General features: G+C 38.1%; 1 protein-coding gene across 5 annotated transcripts in view; it reads left to right on the top strand.

Moving 5' to 3' along the window:
* The window catches only part of CHD9 (chromodomain helicase DNA binding protein 9), a 71,538-nt gene that overhangs the window by 37,896 nt on the left and 14,779 nt on the right, over nucleotides 1-18,863 (top strand). For all 5 annotated transcript variants that reach the window (XM_040075700.2, XM_040075699.2, XM_040075701.2 and 2 more), the window contains exons 10-29: nucleotides 1,969-2,090; nucleotides 3,292-3,535; nucleotides 4,627-4,803; nucleotides 5,648-5,791; nucleotides 5,884-6,139; nucleotides 6,945-7,155; nucleotides 9,117-9,312; nucleotides 10,053-10,220; nucleotides 10,787-10,966; nucleotides 12,279-12,389; nucleotides 13,059-13,255; nucleotides 14,037-14,236; nucleotides 14,684-14,843; nucleotides 15,739-15,828; nucleotides 16,603-16,706; nucleotides 16,826-16,943; nucleotides 17,598-17,655; nucleotides 17,995-18,037; nucleotides 18,197-18,416; nucleotides 18,536-18,738. In XM_040075700.2, coding sequence (XP_039931634.1) covers nucleotides 1,969-2,090; nucleotides 3,292-3,535; nucleotides 4,627-4,803; nucleotides 5,648-5,791; nucleotides 5,884-6,139; nucleotides 6,945-7,155; nucleotides 9,117-9,312; nucleotides 10,053-10,220; nucleotides 10,787-10,966; nucleotides 12,279-12,389; nucleotides 13,059-13,255; nucleotides 14,037-14,236; nucleotides 14,684-14,843; nucleotides 15,739-15,828; nucleotides 16,603-16,706; nucleotides 16,826-16,943; nucleotides 17,598-17,655; nucleotides 17,995-18,037; nucleotides 18,197-18,416; nucleotides 18,536-18,738 — 3,202 coding nt within the window. The remainder of the gene's footprint in view (nucleotides 1-1,968; nucleotides 2,091-3,291; nucleotides 3,536-4,626; nucleotides 4,804-5,647; nucleotides 5,792-5,883; nucleotides 6,140-6,944; nucleotides 7,156-9,116; nucleotides 9,313-10,052; nucleotides 10,221-10,786; nucleotides 10,967-12,278; nucleotides 12,390-13,058; nucleotides 13,256-14,036; nucleotides 14,237-14,683; nucleotides 14,844-15,738; nucleotides 15,829-16,602; nucleotides 16,707-16,825; nucleotides 16,944-17,597; nucleotides 17,656-17,994; nucleotides 18,038-18,196; nucleotides 18,417-18,535; nucleotides 18,739-18,863) is intronic.

The raw sequence follows: 18,863 nt of genomic DNA, 5'->3' as shown, positions 1-18,863 counted from the left end.
ATAAAAATTTTTGCTTAGGAAAAAAAGTGAGCTGCTGTGACTTAGTTTCTAACTGAGCAAGGAGCCACATGTTGAAACTGGTTATCACAGAACTGAGCACCTTTAAAATGAGCAAAAACCAGGATGACGTACTAAGACCCTTTTATAGAGAAGAGAGTTAAATTTTGTGCTTCAGCACTGAAGGGAATTGGCAAATGAGATCTGTCAAACAGGTTCTGTAATTTCTTCCTGCTTTTATTTTTCTTCTCTTTGTTAAAGAGCTAGCTGAAAGGAAGAAAAATACATGTAATAAGGAAATGTGTTTGATCTTGAAATTATCAATCTTCTGTCTCCTAGAGCAGGAGAAAGCAAAATAGTTCTATTTCAAGTCCTGTATGTCATTGTCAGGGAGGAACATGTGTCCTGCGTGGTGTAGTACAGCACTTGTTCTAACTTACTTCTTTTACATAACTAAATATGCACAGTGTTTTAATTTGGAGGCTTTGGAATTTGTTTTAATGGTTTTTCCATCTACAGATAATGACAGTAGTCACGATTAACATCTTCATATTATATTGAGTTCATTTTCGTAGTATTTATTTAAAATCCTGACATTTTGGCATGTGGGAAGAAGAGCTTTTATACCTCGGTTACCATATTTGGCTGCGAGAGAAAAAGATGATTAAAGCGCAACTGTACAACTGACAGTCATCTCAGCATCAGCAACAAGTATTTTTGCTTCAGGCTCCAGCAGCTACAAGAAATTATTTGCTGACTGCAGGCCTGCAAGCAGGAGCAGGGCTGCTCTGGGAATGGGGGAGTGGACAGATGGCAGCTGGTGGGAGAGGGGTGGAAGCCACAGCTGCTGGGGAGGGACAGCTCCTGCTGTGCCCAGACCTAGGCTCAGGTGATGCTGACGCTGGCAGTGCAGAGAGAAAATTCACATGGAAAATTCAGAGCTGCCACATAAGGCCACATGAGTCTCGAGTGAATGCAATCTTTTATAAATGCTGAGAAAAGGGGAGGGAGCGGGGGGGGAAGTACAGCTGGTGAGAAAAGCTCCTACTAAAATTACTTCACTTGAATGTGTGAGTTTGTTCTCGCTGGGATGCAGGAGCTATCAGAAGAGTTTTCTGCGAAATCTTACCTAGCATCAGTCAAAAATTGCATGATTTCACCTCTTAGTTGCCTGTTAAGCTAGAGGCCAGGCTGTTCTGGCTCCAGGCTTGGGAATTTGTGTGTGTATATGCATAAATATTTTATACATAACCTCTCAGATTTCCTTAGCTTGCGAGGGCCCTGAAGGTGATACACCTCGATACTCTCAGTCTGTTTTGTCATGGCCTTTGTATCATGACCCTGCTGATGCTGTTTTGATCTGATTCCTTGGGGAAATCTATTCAGGGCGCTAAACCTCACAGCAGTTTACTTTTTTGTACTATTGGCCCTGGTTTCCTGCATTGGCAGTGGGATGGAGTGATCAGCAGTGCAGGGCAAATGCAGAAGGGAGAGGGCAAGATCACAGCAACTGTGTACATGCCCAGACTGCTTCAGCATCAGCTCCCAGAGCTGCTTAAGACTTCAGGGGTGTTGTTAAAGCCAGTACTCAGTTAGCTCCTTGTAGGTCAGCTGCCCGTTCTTAGAGCTGCCAAAGTGGAACTTCATGTAGTCTTGAAATTTCATATATAAATAAATTTGTGTGCCATGTTATTCCTGCCAAAGTATTTGTATTCTATTTTTTAGAAACCTGTTGCTTAATTTAATTATATAGACCTAAATTAATTTTTAAAATGGTAATTCACAGAGAAAAAGAAATACAAAATAAATTCAGGTTTCTGCCGACTGTTAATTAGTAAGTGGTGTTAACAAAGACACTTCATTTTTAAGGTTCTAAATCTAAAGTGATACACTCACAAAATAGTGGGGTTAGATATTTTGGAAAAATAAAACATATATCAATCTGTGCATATATTAATCTTTCCCTTAAAGGACCGACCACCTCCAAACTCCTGGAAGAAGATAGAACACTCCAGGGAATATAAAAATGGCAATCAGCTCAGGGAATATCAACTGGAAGGACTTAACTGGCTCCTATTCAACTGGTACAATAGGTATATGCATGGAATATTTTTTTTAATGTAGACTTTAAACTGTAGGGAATGGATCACTTTTATTGGGGATGAATACTGTTTTAACTAAATTTTTTGCAGTCTCTCTGCTTATAGCTAGAGGGATGTAACCGGAACAAATTTCTCTCCCTTTGTGTGCAAGGATGTTTTATCAACAAAAATAAACAAAATATTAAAATAATGCAACTAACATAACTGAAAATAAATTTTCAATAGCTATGAGGAAATTAAAGCAAAAACGACCAAAGTTCAAGGTTTCATAATTTTTGGAACTGGTAAACACTTGAATCTTTCAAAATGATTGTGAGACATAGTATGATAGTTACTTCCCTTTAAAAGCAAGGCTAATGAGAAAGCTAAAGCGAGGTTTCGTGTATTAATGCTTTATTTTATGAACAGAAATATAATCACTTGGAATACTTTTTCCAGAATGATGTATTTTCTCTTAGTGGATTCTCTGTAAGTGAAATCTTCTTGCTTGCTGTATTTCCCAAGTGCCAGTTGCATCTCCCTTACTGAGATGATGGCAGCAGGTGTAGCATTTTACCATGCATGTTACGGATCTGCAGAAGGAAATCGGATTTTAATTCTTATTCAAGCAGTGTGGAGCTGTGTGACATCTGCAGACAGAGTGAAGGGCTGGAATGTCTGGCTGAGGGCAAGCATGAAGTGGTGCTTCATGCAGTAATTTAGTTACAGGCATTTGTCTAGTTCTGGAGTCAAAAAGGGAAATTTGTTAATGATGCTCTGATGCACTCTTCATGTGAGTGTAGCTGGGATACTTCCCATGTGTGATTTCTAGAGAATCTTCTTTAATTTCTAGCAGTTTTGTCAAGGTGAAAGTGCATGTAGGAAACATGCTTAATTTAAATTCCTTAAATTAGGGCAAAGGCAGTCCCAAAAGAATGCTTCTGGAATATTTTTGTAGGAGAACTTCACGGAACATTCCACTCTCAGGTTTTGACGGTGCTAAACCTGATGCAAAGCTTTCCACAAAGGTGGTGTGGTGTTCTTTCACCTTAACCAGGGAATGCTTTCAAGGATCTTTTTGCAGTGCCTCAATTTTGACTGTTGTTATAAAGTGTATTTGGGCTTTGTTTTTGTACATTGTTCGTTTTAGTAATAGCTTTGGGGTCTGTACTTTCTTTGATAATAGTAACAAATAAATATTATTTGCTTTCAGGCGAAATTGCATTTTAGCAGATGAAATGGGCCTTGGCAAAACCATTCAGTCCATTACATTCCTGTATGAAATCCTCCTGACCGGTATAAGGGGCCCTTTCCTGATCATAGCTCCTCTTTCCACCATAACAAACTGGGAGAGGGAATTCCGCACGTGGACTGACCTGAATGTTGTGGTGTACCACGGAAGTATGATCAGCAGGCAGATGATTCAGCAGTATGAGATGTACTTCAGGGACTCCCAGGTACTCATCACTTGTGTGCAATAACTCACCCAAAAGGTGCTGCCTCAGGTGGCAGCAGTGACAAGGGCGCTTGACGTTATCTGTGTGCGTCTCTTGGTGAAAGTCACTTCACGTTCCAGGATGTTACATCTGAGCATCTTCAGCAAATGCTTACTGGGTAAATTCAGCAGTGTTTGCAGCAAGATGTGTGTGTTGTTTCCCTGTGCTGAGTAATTTTGCAATTGAATAGCAGTGACGCTGGTACTCTTCTGGAGATTAAAGTGTACACAGATGGTTGCAGTTGGGTCCTGAAATTGAAGAGCAGGGAGAAGAAAAATAATACTGATTAAGCTCTGCTACCTTTATGTAGCTGATTTCTTTTTGCTGGTGTTAACTGTGTACAGTCTGAACTTGCTTTTAGGAAATACACACCGTTAAATGACATGAGAAAAACTTGAAACCTGACTATTATTAAAAGGTTTTGGTTTTTTTTTTTTAATATATTGTGCATAATTCTTTGAGAATTTTTAATTCTCATGGTATTTCTTTAGAACTGATAAAGCTGAGAACTTTTTATTAATGAGTTCTAAATATCAAAATGACATATTGTTTGCCTGGTGAGTTATTCTATACTGCCTTGCTGAGGGCTTTACACGTTCTCCTTGTCAGACCAATGGAGTAAACTGGATAAAAAGTTTTCATTTAGTTCTCAGCTGATACTGTGATTACTTCCTGTATGACTGCCAGCTGTGTTAACATCATATATTTTGAGTGATTGACTGTAGATTTTTTCCTGTCGCTCTTACAGATTTTCTCAGCATTAAAAATGAGGTTTTATATGCACCTTTTGAAGCAGTTCTGTAAGATAGTTATTTCTGTAATTTAAAAGGAGTTAATTTTTTTCTGTTGCTTAGATAATACTGGATTTGGGTCCATGAATAATTACTCATTAGGATTAGTTAGAGAGTTCCAAAGATTATTAAGTGCGATGACAAAGCCATTTATAATGTAAAATCCAGTGTCTGGCTTCTGCCAAAATTTCAACAACAAAATCTGTGAATTGAATAGATGGGAGGGAATGTAATAAATTGTGTGTGTTGATGAATTTCTAGGGCCGTATCGTTCGAGGTACCTACAGGTTCCAGGCCATTATCACAACTTTTGAAATGATTCTTGGTGGGTGTCCAGAATTAAATGCAATTGAGTGGCGGTGTGTTATTATTGATGAAGCTCACAGACTGAAGAACAAAAACTGCAAACTTTTGGAAGGACTAAAATTAATGAACCTTGTGAGTAACTATAGTTCACTTTTTGGGGTTGATTTTAGTTCAGTATAGTATGATAATAAATTAAAAATTTGCTTTACAAGCCCAAAAAAGACCTCTCAAACAGTGTTATGTATGTATGAGAGATAACTATTCCTGATACTCTGCAGACATATGTAGTTTTGATAGCTTATGCTCGTATATTTGTGATTAAACAAAATGTGGCAAGTTCTCACTGTAAGCACAATTCTATTTCTGACGATACTGTTGTATAGGTTTTGTTTTGATTAGGATGAAAATATAATATAAAATTTGCTTTAGGTTTTGTGCAATGTGCTAAAATTTAGAAAGTATTTTAAGCAAGTTATTTAACAACAAAAGCATGCAAGTAGTAGAATTGATTTTCTAGTCCAGTAGTCAAGATTTTATTTTATACAGCTAAAAATTGTTAAAAGCAGAAACTGTCACGTATCAGATGCATCCTAGACTAGTTTTGCTTTTTTTTATTGCTTCTTTATTACTTTCCTGTGTGTTCTCAGAAGTCCTCTGAGTTGCTTTCTGATACATGCTCAGTGTATATTTTTTGCAATATAGGGAGGGAGGGTTATAAATCTCTGAATATTATAGGCAAAGTTGAAGTGTTCACTCATTCCTTCATTACAGGTGTAGGAAGAGAAAGTGTAAAGGAAAGCTACTAGAAAATACATACTGGTGCTTTCTAAAATAAATCTGCTTATCTGTATTACCTGTGTGGTTAGTGACACACAGAACTGGTGTTTTCAGGTTTTGATGCCCAGACTTAACAAACGTTTTTGCAAATGTGTGCAGGTAAGGTTATGTAAGGGTTTTTTTTTTTTTCCTTTTCTAGGAGCATAAAGTGCTGTTAACAGGTACCCCCCTGCAGAACACAGTAGAAGAATTATTTAGCCTCCTTCATTTTCTGGAGCCATTGCGTTTTCCTGCTGAATCTACATTCATGCAAGAGTTCGGAGACCTTAAAACAGAGGAACAGGTATGAGTTGATCTGAGGTTTAGCGTTTAGGAGGGACTGCCTTTTCATTGAGCTGCGTGTTATTCATGTTCCAACGGTTGTGCTTCCTTTAGGTTCAGAAACTACAAGCTATCCTGAAACCCATGATGCTCAGGAGATTAAAAGAAGATGTAGAAAAAAAGCTGGCTCCTAAGGAGGAAACCATAATTGAAGTAGAACTAACTAATATTCAGAAGAAATATTACCGAGCGATTTTGGAGAAAAATTTTGCTTTCTTATCCAAAGGAGCAGGGCAGGCAAATGTTCCCAATCTGGTTAACACTATGATGGAACTCAGAAAGTGTTGTAATCACCCTTATCTCATCAAAGGTAAATACAGGATAAGGACTGGCCTTTTTAAACTTATTTTTTGCTTATATTTAAAATATGTAAGAATTTTGTAATAATTCTTCGATGTTTTCTTCAGATTTTCCGAGGATTAGGTGGAGACATTTTTTGATAGATACAGGACAAAGTTGTGAGAGATTTGCGTATTTGAGGCCTGAAGCTTGAACTTGTTCTTGAGGATTTCGCAGAACATTTAGGAGCAGTTATCTCATGGAGATGGTTCAGCTCTTTAAAAGCAATATGAACAAGAACTTTTAGGTCTAAGTTTTAAAATTAATGCTTCTTTCAAGTGATATGATCTTTGTCAGTCTTCATTGCTTTTCTCAATTACTTAATAACTGATGTTTTTCCTGACTTGCAAGAAAATACATTTTACATTCTTAAAAGTTTTGGCTGTGGTTTCAGAAGTAATATTCAAAATACTGGTTTTTTGCAAAGACTCCATGACCCATTTAAAATATCACAAAGACAAAATAACTAGTTTTTTATATGCAATACTTGAGAATAAGTATTTCAGTTTTTAAAATTTGGAGACGGGATGTTCACCTCATTCAAGGTGTTTTCTTCTATGGTGTTCTGCCTAAAAAACTTAAGACTTGCTTTCAAAGCTGATAAAAATAGATGTTCTTGCTTAGACTTCAGATCCCTCCAGAGCTCTTCTGTCTCCATCAGTGCCTAAAGGGGGATATTTGGAGTACAGCACTGATTTTGGTATCTTCAATTTGAATGTATGTGGAGATACTTGTGTTGACACATCCATAGATATGGAAATAATATTCTTTGATAGGTGCTGAAGAGAAGATCCTTGGAGAGTTTAAAGAAACATATAGTCCAAGTGCTCCTGACTTCCACCTGCAAGCAATGATCCAGTCTGCTGGTAAATTGGTTCTTATTGATAAGCTTCTTCCAAAAATGAAAGCAGGAGGCCACAAGGTCCTTATCTTCTCTCAAATGGTGCGCTGCCTTGATATTTTGGAGGACTATCTTATACATAAAAGGTAAGATTCATCTTCTTTATCCTCTAGTGTATTGTTTTGTGTGAATAGTCGTGCAGGTTTAATGACAGCAGCCCACCAAAGCTGGGAATTCTGTTTTGTTTGTTTGCTAATCAGTGTGTAACTTTGTGTTCTGTGATCATTTGTTCACAACTAATTAAAAACTTGAGAGAAAAACTGAAGAGAGATTGTCCAGTTTGAGTAAACCATGTGCCTTCAGTCTGTTCTTTTTCCATTAAACATTTAATTATGTATATGCTATTTTTACATCTTCTGTCAGAAAGCAGATAAGTTCAAGCTTATCATGCTTGTCCAAACCCCAGGAAGCACTGAATGTGTTCTTCAGTTACACAGTGTTGAAGTGGGACCAGATGGGTCCAGGATACAGCTCCTTCCAAAGGAATATAAACACAAAGGGATACAAGCTGGGGATGTGTTTTTTATTAATTTAAAAGTGCAGCTGTTCTTCCTGTCTTTGCTAAATTGACTGCTTGGAATTTTTCAGCAGAGCTGAACTGTCAGCCATAAGCGTGCTCCTTTGGCTGGCTCTTGCCGTCCCGTGTAATTGCACCCTCTGATTATTACAGACTCTAGACTCCATGGCAACTAAATGCTTATTTGAGCATGTGACTAAATAAATGCATAAAACCTTAAACTTGGGTACAATTAGTAGTTGCTGTATCAACCTGAAAATCTATAATAAGGCATAGTTCTTGTTTTACCAGTGGATTTGTTGTAATGTACTTTCTGCTTTGAAGTGTGTAATTGTCAGTGAACTACATCATAGTAACACAGAGTTAACATGTTGAAAACCAAAAATTATTAATGCTAAGCCTTCCTGCAATGGATACTGGAATACTGGATAGTAGACTATTTTAATATCTGTTTTAGGGATAGTTTCATATTAAAGCTGTCTCTTTTGAACTGGGAGTGCCGCAGTTTCTATGTTTTATTTTAAAGTATTAACTTTAACTTCATAGTACTACTTATAATTCAGTATGGAAAATGTTCCTTTTTCTGCAACGTTGTTACATTTAGACCCGTGAATCATATCTACAGCTGGAATCTTTTGAAATCCATGGAAGCTGAAATTTGCTGTGTGCTGCCATTTGATTAGAAATGTTGGAGTGCACACATGATCAGACTTAGCACTTAACAGAATTCAGGCCTGTAGGAAATAGATGGCTGCCTGCCAGAATGCCTGTGGTCCTGTGGATTATCTGCTGTGCCATTTTATAGCTGATGAGAAGAAAAATGGTTGTGAGGCCTTTTGACTACTAGATACACATTCAGCATGTTACTCAAACTAAGTACAGAAGTATTTGCTCCTTTTTTAAGCATTTTGCTTGATTTCAGAAGTTTCAAAGCAGTCTTTGTAATTGTCAAAGGTAACAAATGACAGTTCAGGCTTGAAAATTTGCTGGGTTTTATCTAGGGAGCCTGTTAAAGGTTCTGTCATGTCATTTTTGTTCCATTTCTCTTAATCTTTACAGAATCAGTATGCAGTTTGTCCAGTGACAGCTCACCAAGTTCTGGTTTCTGCTGATTGCTTGGCTGTCCTTAGTGTGTTCAGGCCATTTGGTATATAATACAAGAATCCACTGTCCTGCTTCTGTGACCCTAGACAGGGATCCAAGGAATATGTGAAAAACTTGGGTGTCCACGTAGGACTTCAGGCTAGGGTGTGTTCTAATGCAACTCAGTAATGCAGGTATAATCAGGCAGTTGCTTAGTGGACAAAATGCAGAAGAGCTTGTCTTAAAATGCTCAGTGTTTGGACTTGCTGATGTGCATTGGTACTACAGCTGTGCAAGTCCTGACACGATTCTTGGTTATGTTGCCCACTGCTAGTCAGAGTTTCATTCACTTCAAAGAATGAGTATGTAAGCAGTAGTAAGAGAAAGAACCCTTTCAGTTCCAAGCCCGTTTGTAACGCTGTGTGTGCTGTGCCTGGCCCTTTGCAGGTATCTGTACGAGCGCATCGACGGGCGCGTGCGAGGGAACCTCAGGCAAGCTGCCATCGACCGCTTCAGCAAGCCAGACTCGGATCGCTTCGTCTTCCTCCTCTGCACCAGGGCTGGGGGCCTGGGCATCAACCTGACTGCAGCAGATACCTGCATCATTTTTGATTCTGACTGGAATCCCCAAAATGACCTGCAGGTAGATTTCTCTGAGTGTGGTAGGGAGCGCTAATTAAACCCGATGGATAAAAATTTCATGGCTTTTTGTTTGAACACATATAATTCGAAAACGCTTATGTTTTTGAGGCATGTGTTTAAAGTTTTTTGATGCCTTCAATTCAGAAGAGATTTCATTTGGTTGGGAACTTTTCTTTCAAATCAGTTACTTTTGAAAAATACAGCACAGGTAAAATCAGTGATTTGATAAAACCCTTAAGAATTGATGACACTGTGAACCCAGGGGCTATATTTTGCATGTACCGACTAACACAATTTATGAAAATAGAGGCGTTTGGTTGAAACATAATATACGGAAAAGGATTAATATGCATTAAGAAAATGCAAATTAATTGAATCTAGGAATTGGATGCTGAAATTGAAATATTTCTCAAGTTGCACCTCCTTTACTGTTTATATCAGGAGATCAGCTAACTTAGGAGCCAGCAGGTCTTTATCTGCTGTTAGTGCAAGGGAAGTGCCAGTCAGGAGCATTTGGCACCGGTCATTCATCTGAATTTTTCTTGCTACACTGTGTTTAGAAAGCTGTACACACTGTAGAAAATGTCTGATAGCTTCTGTTATCTTAAATGTGTGTTGACTCCTTTTGAGTTCATGCTCCTATTCTTGGATTGGGCTACAGCAGAAGCAGGTTTTTTAAAGATCAGTAAGTTATTCCAGGAAAGTCTGGATTCTAACTGCCCTCCTCCCTTCCTTCCAAAGGCTCAAGCCCGATGCCACAGGATTGGTCAGAACAAAGCAGTGAAGGTCTACAGGCTGATCACACGGAATTCCTATGAGAGAGAGATGTTTGACAGAGCAAGTCTGAAACTGGGACTGGATAAGGCTGTCTTGCAGAGTATGAGTGGAAGAGAAAACAGTGTTGGTGGTGTATGTAGATTTATTTCCTGAAATAACCTTTTGCTTTTGTAATCATGTGGGAATTAACTTTAAATTACAGAAGCTGCCACTTTTCCCTTTTTCTGTCATTTACATCTCCATTCTGTTCTTTGATGTGGACTAGCAATATAGCTGATACAATTTTAAATCCAGTCAGTTACTCTGATAAATCTTTCATTATTTCTTGCCTCATAAAGTTCAAGGTAGATAAGGTCAAAGTTAAAACAAGGAGAAGTTTCTCTTTGTTTCCTTGTGTCTTCTCATATTAAGATAATGTACTACTTTAATGTAAGTATGAATAGGTAATTTTTTTTAAACATGCACATCATGGTGTTAAGAGTAGCCAAAAAAAAGGCATACTTGTAAAAATATGTACTGTAAGCACATAATTTATTATTTCAGCTGTCAGCTAGACTTTTCTCATAGCTTTTAATACTCCAGCTTTAGACTTATAGATCATAAGGTGCAGTTGGGTTGTGGAAAGATGGGAAAGAGGAAGAGTAAAGACTTCAGGGATTTTTTTTCTTGACTGTCTAAACCAAATTTTATTTGCTCAGATCCAACAACTCTCCAAAAAAGAAATAGAAGACTTGCTTCGAAGAGGTGCCTATGGTGCCATTATGGATGAAGAGGATGAAGGCTCCAAGTTCTGTGAGGAAGACATTGACCAGATTCTGCAGCGTCGGACTAAAACCATCACGATTGAATCCGAGGGAAGAGGCTCCACGTTTGCCAAGGTGCAGATCAGCAGGGTGTTCTGTGGCAGTACAGAGCTGTGAATGTGACTGGATGTTGTAGAGCTTAGGCCTGATTTTCAAGTTACGTTTACTTATGTTTAATGGGGGTGCGTGTGAGGTACATACTTAGGGTTCTTGCAGCTGTATGTTTATGTTAAACATACATAAAAAATCAGATTGCCACAGACAGATTCTGTAAACGCCAGGTGCAAGGGGCGTGCTTGAGCTAAGAGGAGTAATGGGTCTGTGCTGCTTTGGTAGAGGCTGGGAGTTGTGTGAGATATAATGAGCTGCATTAACCAAGAATATTAAAACAAATATGTTTATAGATCTATTTGTATTTAGATACATTAAGGGATGGAGAAAATATATATATCTATGACAATAAGGGTAAAAATTGTCAGGCCTGTTCTGAAAATCATAAACAAAGGATGTATTTTGAACCTTGAGGTTTTTTGGTAAGAATTGGAGAAGCAAAATAAGAAACCTTCTAAAATAGCAGTGAGTGGAGATACATACATGTACATGGGAAGAGGGCTGAGAGCGTAAAATAGGAAGCGGTAAAACTGAGCTTGAGGTGTGGACACTTCATGAATGCAATTGTGGGAATTCCAAAAGAATTAAAAAAGCAAAGAAAAAGAAGGCTTAAAAATATCATGAATGTATATTTATGTTCTTAAATAGCAATGTTTTAAAATATTATTTATTTATATGTTTATTGAGGTTTTCTTACATCTTGCTGATTACGACTTGAATAAGAAGTAGATTTCTAAAGATCATCATCACTGTCTTTTTATCAGAAGAGTTAGTAATTTTTATATGTATTTACTCTTTTCCCAAATGCAGTGTATCAGGGTTTTTTAAATGCCTTCTGAAATTAAGCCTGTTCCATGCACTCAGGCTTTGATTGTTGGCAGCTTGAACGCCCCTTTGAAATTTCCCTCAAGCGAGTACTTCTGCATGAGATGAAATCCCCAAATGCTGATAAGCCTCTTCAAAAGATTCTTTTTTCTTCCATTCGAGTGATTTAGATTCAGACTTAGAAGCAGAAGAATCTTGCTGCTTAATGTTCTTCTCTCCTGATGGTGCATAAAAGTTCATTAGATTTTTCTGATATATTATGGATCTGATTTTTAAAAATTAAGGGGGAGGAGAACTTTCGAGTTGCTTTGCAGTGTAAGTAACTTCTAAAGTCTTAACAGCTGCTTGGGAGATTTTTGATGAAATAAGGTCAAGCAACCTTCACAGCAGTGAGGCAAACCACAGACTTTTGATGTATGATGTTGGTAAGCTTTAGTTTTATTTATTACAGGCTAGTTTTGTTGCATCTGGAAACAGGACTGATATTTCACTAGATGATCCCAACTTCTGGCAGAAATGGGCCAAAAAAGCAGAAATAGATATTGAAGCTATCAGTGGTAGAGTAAGTACTTTTTTTAATGTGTGTTTTTTTCAAGTATATGTTTGCTGTTGAATTCTGAATTTGCAGGTATGGGACTTCTGGTGCTTTTTGATTAATATTTCAACAAATCAGACCTTTTGTGCTGGCTTATTTGTGCATGAGCAGTCAGCCTGCTGACAGCTGTAGTATTTTCTATTTCCCAGCTGTCCAGGAAAAGTTTGGACATTTCTGATTTTTGTCAAAGACCTGAAAATGATTGAAAGTATGGAATTACTCTGCTTGCCCCATTACTCTGTCTGTAAATCTTGGACTGGAATCTGCAAAATAAGTGACTAAGACCTGTATAAATTTTTTAATACTGTCATCTGTGTCCTATACTTGATGATATTTCCCATGCATTTGATTCACAAAGGTTTCAGTGCTCCTTTTCTCTCGCAAAGGCTGCAGAGCAGTCTGTGTGAGTATTCAGCTCAGATGAGATAGTCTGTGTTGTTTGTAACTAACATACTGGCGTTAGCATTTGAAACTCATTGTTTGTTGCCTTAAATACCACAAGATGTTTTGCTTGCTCCATGGGTTCAGTTTCTTTAGGAAACAGATGTGAATGACAAGAGATAGGAATTGTTTCTGAACTAGGGCCGTGTACTCAAGGAAAACGTCTCTCATAAGGTTTTTTTTGCAATTTTGCAGAACAGCCTTGTTATTGACACCCCAAGGATCAGGAAACAAACACGGCCCTTCAGTGCCACAAAGGATGAGCTGGCAGAGCTGTCCGACGTGGAGAGTGAGGGTGAGGAAAAACCAAAGCTGCGCCGCCCGTGTGACCGTTCCAATGGCTATGGAAGGACGGAGTGCTTCCGCGTGGAGAAGAACTTGCTGGTCTATGGGTATTGTGTTCATCCTTCTTCATTCTGTGAAGTGCTTTAAAAATATGGTTTTTTCCATGTAGTAAATTGTATTTGTGGAATAACTTAACTCTGTAGTGGCAGTAACCTGGTGCGTGTGCGGAGAATGTTTTTCAAACAGGAATTTATCTTGCAGCCTTGTAATAAATCTTCCTGACAAGTTGCAATTAAAGAAACATTGAGAAAGAAGGGTGAAAATATTACTTCAAATGAGAGTATAGCATTTAACATGGGTACTGCAGGAGTCTCTCTAAAAATTCATGACAGTGAGTGCTGCAGGCAGGCTCAAGACTCCTTAAAAAATGTCTGAAATAAAGCATTGGTAGGTAACTTGATTTTCATAATTGTAGAACATCTTGCACTTCTGTGAGGCACAAATAGGAACTGAGAATCTAACCAGTTATTTTAAGCATACTGAAATCAGATAAGTTGATTTGGAAATCAAATCTTAGGTCTTCTCTCACCCATCTTACAAGAAAAATAACATCATTCTTGTCAGAGTGAGTTCCCATCGGTTTTGTGCCTTTGAAGTTTAGAACAATCATTTCACATTTTTTGTAAAGCGGCATTTTTTGTTTCAAACTCCTTTAATCAGTTGGAGTTATGTTGCAAGCGTTACTTTCTTATTTCTCCTCAGTAACTTAAGCTGAAAGAAAAATGTTAAAAGCTAAGTATTTTAGAGAAAATTTCTTTTGTAAGAGTATTCTGTAGCTACCCCAGTGTTTCACTTCCAGGTGCTGATTTGTGTTTCACTTTGGACTAGGTGGGGTCGGTGGAGAGAAATTCTGTCCCATGGTCGCTTCAAGAGACAGCTGAATGAACACGATGTGGAGATAATTTGCCGAGCCCTGTTAGCCTATTGTCTTGTTCACTACAGAGGGGATGAGAAAATAAAGAGTTTTATATGGGATCTCATCACCCCAACAGAGGATGGGCAAACACGGGAGTTACAGAACCACCTTGGTAAGGACTTGATGTGTTTCTGCACTTGAACAGCTTCATGTGTGTGTGCCTGTGGTAAAAACAGCTAAAAACCCTCTCTGAATGCATCCTACTTGAAATAAATGGATTTACTTCAAGCACTCAACTGAAGGGCAGAGAAGTGTCATTGCTGCTTTGCCTTGATTTGGTGGCTTGCCCAAATGGTGTTTGGTGTGAGCTTTCATTTCATTTCATAAGAACCTATTCTGTTTCATAGTAGGTGACAGCACACTCCTCTTCTCCCCTCTCCTGTTTGTCCTTACTGGCAGTGTGTGCTCCAGAGGTGCTCTGAGACACAAAAAGACTCACATGCAGAGACTGATGTTACTGTTGTTTCTGCACTGCAGATCACAGTATTTCTATAGGATATGGGAACTATAAATATTGTGGGCATCTATATCTATACCTTTAATATTTTACATTATATAGGCTTATCAGCCCCTGTGCCTAGAGGAAGAAAAGGAAAAAAAGTGAAGACCCAGGCTAGCACTTTTGATATACACAAAGCAGAATGGCTTCGAAAATACAATCCCGAGCATCTGTTGCAAGATGAAGGATACAAGAAGCATATAAAACACCATTGCAACAAGTAAGCAGTAGCTGAAGTGTGAATGTCTTGCAGTGTTTGTTTTTTCTTCTAGTTTCTCATTGTCTTAGACTTTAAAATAGTCGTGGCAGTAGGAAAAAAGAGGTTTTAATGGTGCTAGTTTGATTAGAATAAATAGGTTGTGTATTTGGAGGTGAGCAGATGATTTCACATGTTAAAATAGTTTGGTTACAGTTTTTGATTTGTTTTTGTCTGTGGAGAGATCTCTTGCCAACGTGTTTGGGATGCCTTGCAGCGGCCAAGGGACTAAAGAGTGGGAGTGCTTATCAGAGACTGAAAGCACTGAAGCTGTTGCCCCTCAATCTTACATGCTGTTTCCCTGCCATATTTTCTAAGCTTCAGAGAATCTGAGCTGCCAGCTTGTGAAAGCTTAGTCATTCATGGCAGTGAATGAGCTTGGTTTACATAAATGATTATTCTGCAGCAAAACTCGTCATATTCTTGTTGGACAATTCATAGAGCTGTAGTCAAGAGCTGAGGTAGTGGGGAAGTCATTGGAGTCATGCACCAAATTTTGAGTGAGGAGGAATGGAGAGGTTAAGGGTTCATTGTCAGCCCACTCGATCCTCTCTGAGGGCATGTTCTAAGCAGGAAAAAGGAAATAGCAGTTTGTTCTTAGCAGTATTTTATGAATTAAGTGAAGAGTGTTCTGTTGATCCTGGTCCTCAGGATTTGAAAGAAATTTTGCAATGGAACAATTTGTAAATGTGTTGATAATAAAAACCTGGATGTTACCACCCTTAAAACTGAAAGAAGTATGTTTTAGGAAAATGATTTGAAATCTCTGTGATATTGGAAAAGTCAAAACAAAGCCATACACAGTTATTGAAAGCTTTTAGAGTTCTAATATTTGTATTTCTCGTTTTTCTTTATTTAGGGTCTTACTTCGAGTGAGAATGCTCTATTACTTAAAACAAGAAGTTATTGGTAATGAAATCCAAAAGGTCTTTGATGGAACTGATGCCAGGTGAACTATGGAGAGAGTATTTTTACTTGTTTATTACAAGATGAAAATTCAAGAATCTGCCTAGAGCTAAATAAGAAATGTTAAAACTAAACGTGTTTATCCTCAGGCTGTGAGGAACATGTTTTTGTTTTCTCTTTGTTTACTAAACACTTCATCAGCTTGACATGTGGAAGTTCTGATTCCTCTTTGTGAGTCTGGCTATATAAAGTAAAATAATATGAGTCAAATAGACTGAGAACGCGAGTGAAAGAGAGAATTATGTACTTGACATGATAATTGACAGGTTTTCCCATGCTTTTGATTATGTGCTGTGTATTCCATTAGTGCCTATATTTTTTTTAATGCAAGTATTGCTGTTTGAAAATTGCTGAACTCTCTGCTACAGGAGCTTGTGGCAGATAGAAAGTTGTAATTTGATTCAGAAATACTAGTGAAGAACAGTCCCTCTCATGCTGTTGGACACTGACACAGATAATCCTCAGTTTGCAAAGTTGTGCAGGCACAGGCTGCTGGGAGTTGAAGTTCACTGAGGGGAAGAATGTTGTATACTGGTTTTGTTTTTGTATTTTTTCCCCGTTACTGGTCTCAGATGCAAAATACCAAGCTGTCTGGGTGTTTTGTATTGCTGGTTTTAGGGTTTTACTGTATTTGTGTGCTTAAAGAGGGAAGTTTCAAGACCCACATAAACTAGAAATGTTCTAAGAAAATTAAAAAAAAAAAATTTCTTCCTCTGAATTCCATTGACATTGTTGTGCTCTTGGTGATTCTCTGTAGTGAAATTGATGTTTGGGTTCCTGAGCCAGACCACTCTGAAGTTCCTGCTGAGTGGTGGGATGTAGATGCAGATAAATCTCTTCTGATTGGTGTTTTTAAACACGGTGAGTAATGAGGGTGACTGTGTATGTACAGTCCCCACACCCCAATATAAAAACACCCTACACTCAAGATTTTTTTTTACTCTGGAAGTTGAATTTTTGCCAATCTTTTTCCTTCATAGGTTATGAAAAATACAACACTATCCGAGCAGACCCAGCTCTTTGCTTCTTGGAAAGGGTTGGAAAACCAGATGAGAAAGCAGTTGCTGCTGAACAGAGAGCAAATGATTTCATGGATGGGTATGGAAGGGAATGTTTGGGAGCCTTAAAGCAAATTTGAATTTACAAACTGTACCTTATTCTCTTCGTAACTGGTTTTACATGAGTTTGGTGTCATTGCTGTAAGGAATACTGCTTTGATTTTACTCCCATAAGGTAGAAGAGAGGACTAGTGTAACAACTACTGAAATTTGGGATTTCACAGATGGGGGAAAATGCAGCAACTTGTTATTAACAAGGATTTTAACTTGTGTTGATACGCCTTAAAAATACCACTTAGACACTGAAGTGCAAAAGCTGCAGGATGTGTTTAACTTGATTTCAGGTCGGCTTTTGATGTCTTAGTCTTGTGTAGCTGACCAGTGACCCCAGTAGATCAGTGTGGGAATTACTGATAACTGCTGAAAGAGACAACTGCTTTTATTCATTGCCTCATCACTGAGGTTTTTTAGTTGTGGTTGCAAATAATACCTTTGAATGATGCAGTGAATTTGAGGGAGCAAGATTCAAGCCAAAGCTGCCATGAAATACTTTCTTCATTTCAAACAGAGAATTAAATACAGTATCTTACTAAATTTAAATCAGTTTTGCTTAATTGAAAAGAGTGTAAGAACTTTTCAGTTAGTAGTGTAAAATATTACTAAAATGGCTTCTTTTGTGTTGAAATTTTAACAGGGATGTAGAAGATCCAGAATACAAACCAGCACCAGCACTGTTTAAAGATGACATAGAGGTATAGTAGGCACCAATTAATAGCGCCTTTTAACACTCATTCACTTGTAATGTAATACTTCCACCTTTTTGTTGAGCAAATTATTACTTCTTTTTCTCTGTGTCTCTAAATTGATAAAGCTTACTCCATGTGTTTCTGAAGTTGTCTGGGTGGGTGGGAGTGGTAGGGAGTTGTTGCATAGTTCTGTTTTATGCCAGTTAGCCATTTATCCAAACTGTTTGTTACTTTTGTTCTTTTGCCATATTCAGAAATGGTTGTGAGATGTATGTTTAACCTAAATCTCTGGAGAGGGCTACATTTTAAATTGTGCTTCACTTTTGTTGTTTTTGTTTTTAACAGGATGATGTTTCGTCCCCAGGTGATCTTGTAATCGCAGATGGAGGTAAATCTATAAAACTTGAAATCTGAGCCAGTTGCTTTTGTTTTTTAAATCGCTTAATTCTTGTGGTTCTTAGCTAAAACATAGATTACCTATTGTAGAACCAAAGACACCAGCTATGATCAAGTTCTTTATTTTTCCCATGACTTGGTTTTTATATAGATGGACAAATGATGGAAGGGGACAAAGTCTATTGGCCCACTCAGTCTGCCTTAACAACGCGTCTGCGCCGCCTGATAACAGCTTATCAACGAACGAGTAAAAACAGGCAGGCCCAGCAGATCCAGCCGACATTCCCAGTACAAACCAGTATGATGCAGCTTCCATATGAAGAAGCTGTACTAAATCCAAAGATGGCTGCTAAGATTGAAAGACAGCAAAGGTATGTGCAGCGTGAAAATGTACTTTTTCAATCCGCCCTTCTGTAAAAATGGTAAAGAGATAATGTGTGCAACTGTGAAGGAATTGACAGAATTTCACATCTTTTTCTTTCTGGTCAAGATGGACAAGAAGAGAAGAAGCTGACTTTTACAGAGTTGTGTCCACATTTGGAGTGGTATTTGACCCTGAAAGGGGACGGTTTGATTGGACCAAGTTTCGAGCGATGGCTCGGCTGCACAAGAAAACTGATGAGAGCTTGGAGAAGTACCTGTATGCGTTTATGTCAATGTGCAGGAGGGTCTGTCGTCTCCCCTCAAAAGAAGGTGGGTGTGTATGTTTTTACTTGTGAAATTTGTGTTATCGTTGCTTACCTCAAAAAGGTTTTTCTTTCATGTGTTGGAAGATAAAAATGGGGGAGGAAGAATTAAGGAAACATGCTGTGAGTAAA

Source organism: Hirundo rustica, chromosome 11 (genome assembly GCF_015227805.2).
Source record: "Hirundo rustica isolate bHirRus1 chromosome 11, bHirRus1.pri.v3, whole genome shotgun sequence".
NCBI classification, from domain to species: domain Eukaryota; kingdom Metazoa; phylum Chordata; class Aves; order Passeriformes; family Hirundinidae; genus Hirundo; species Hirundo rustica.
Note: the sequence above shows the minus strand (reverse complement) of the source record. Positions and strands in the feature narration are given on the sequence as shown.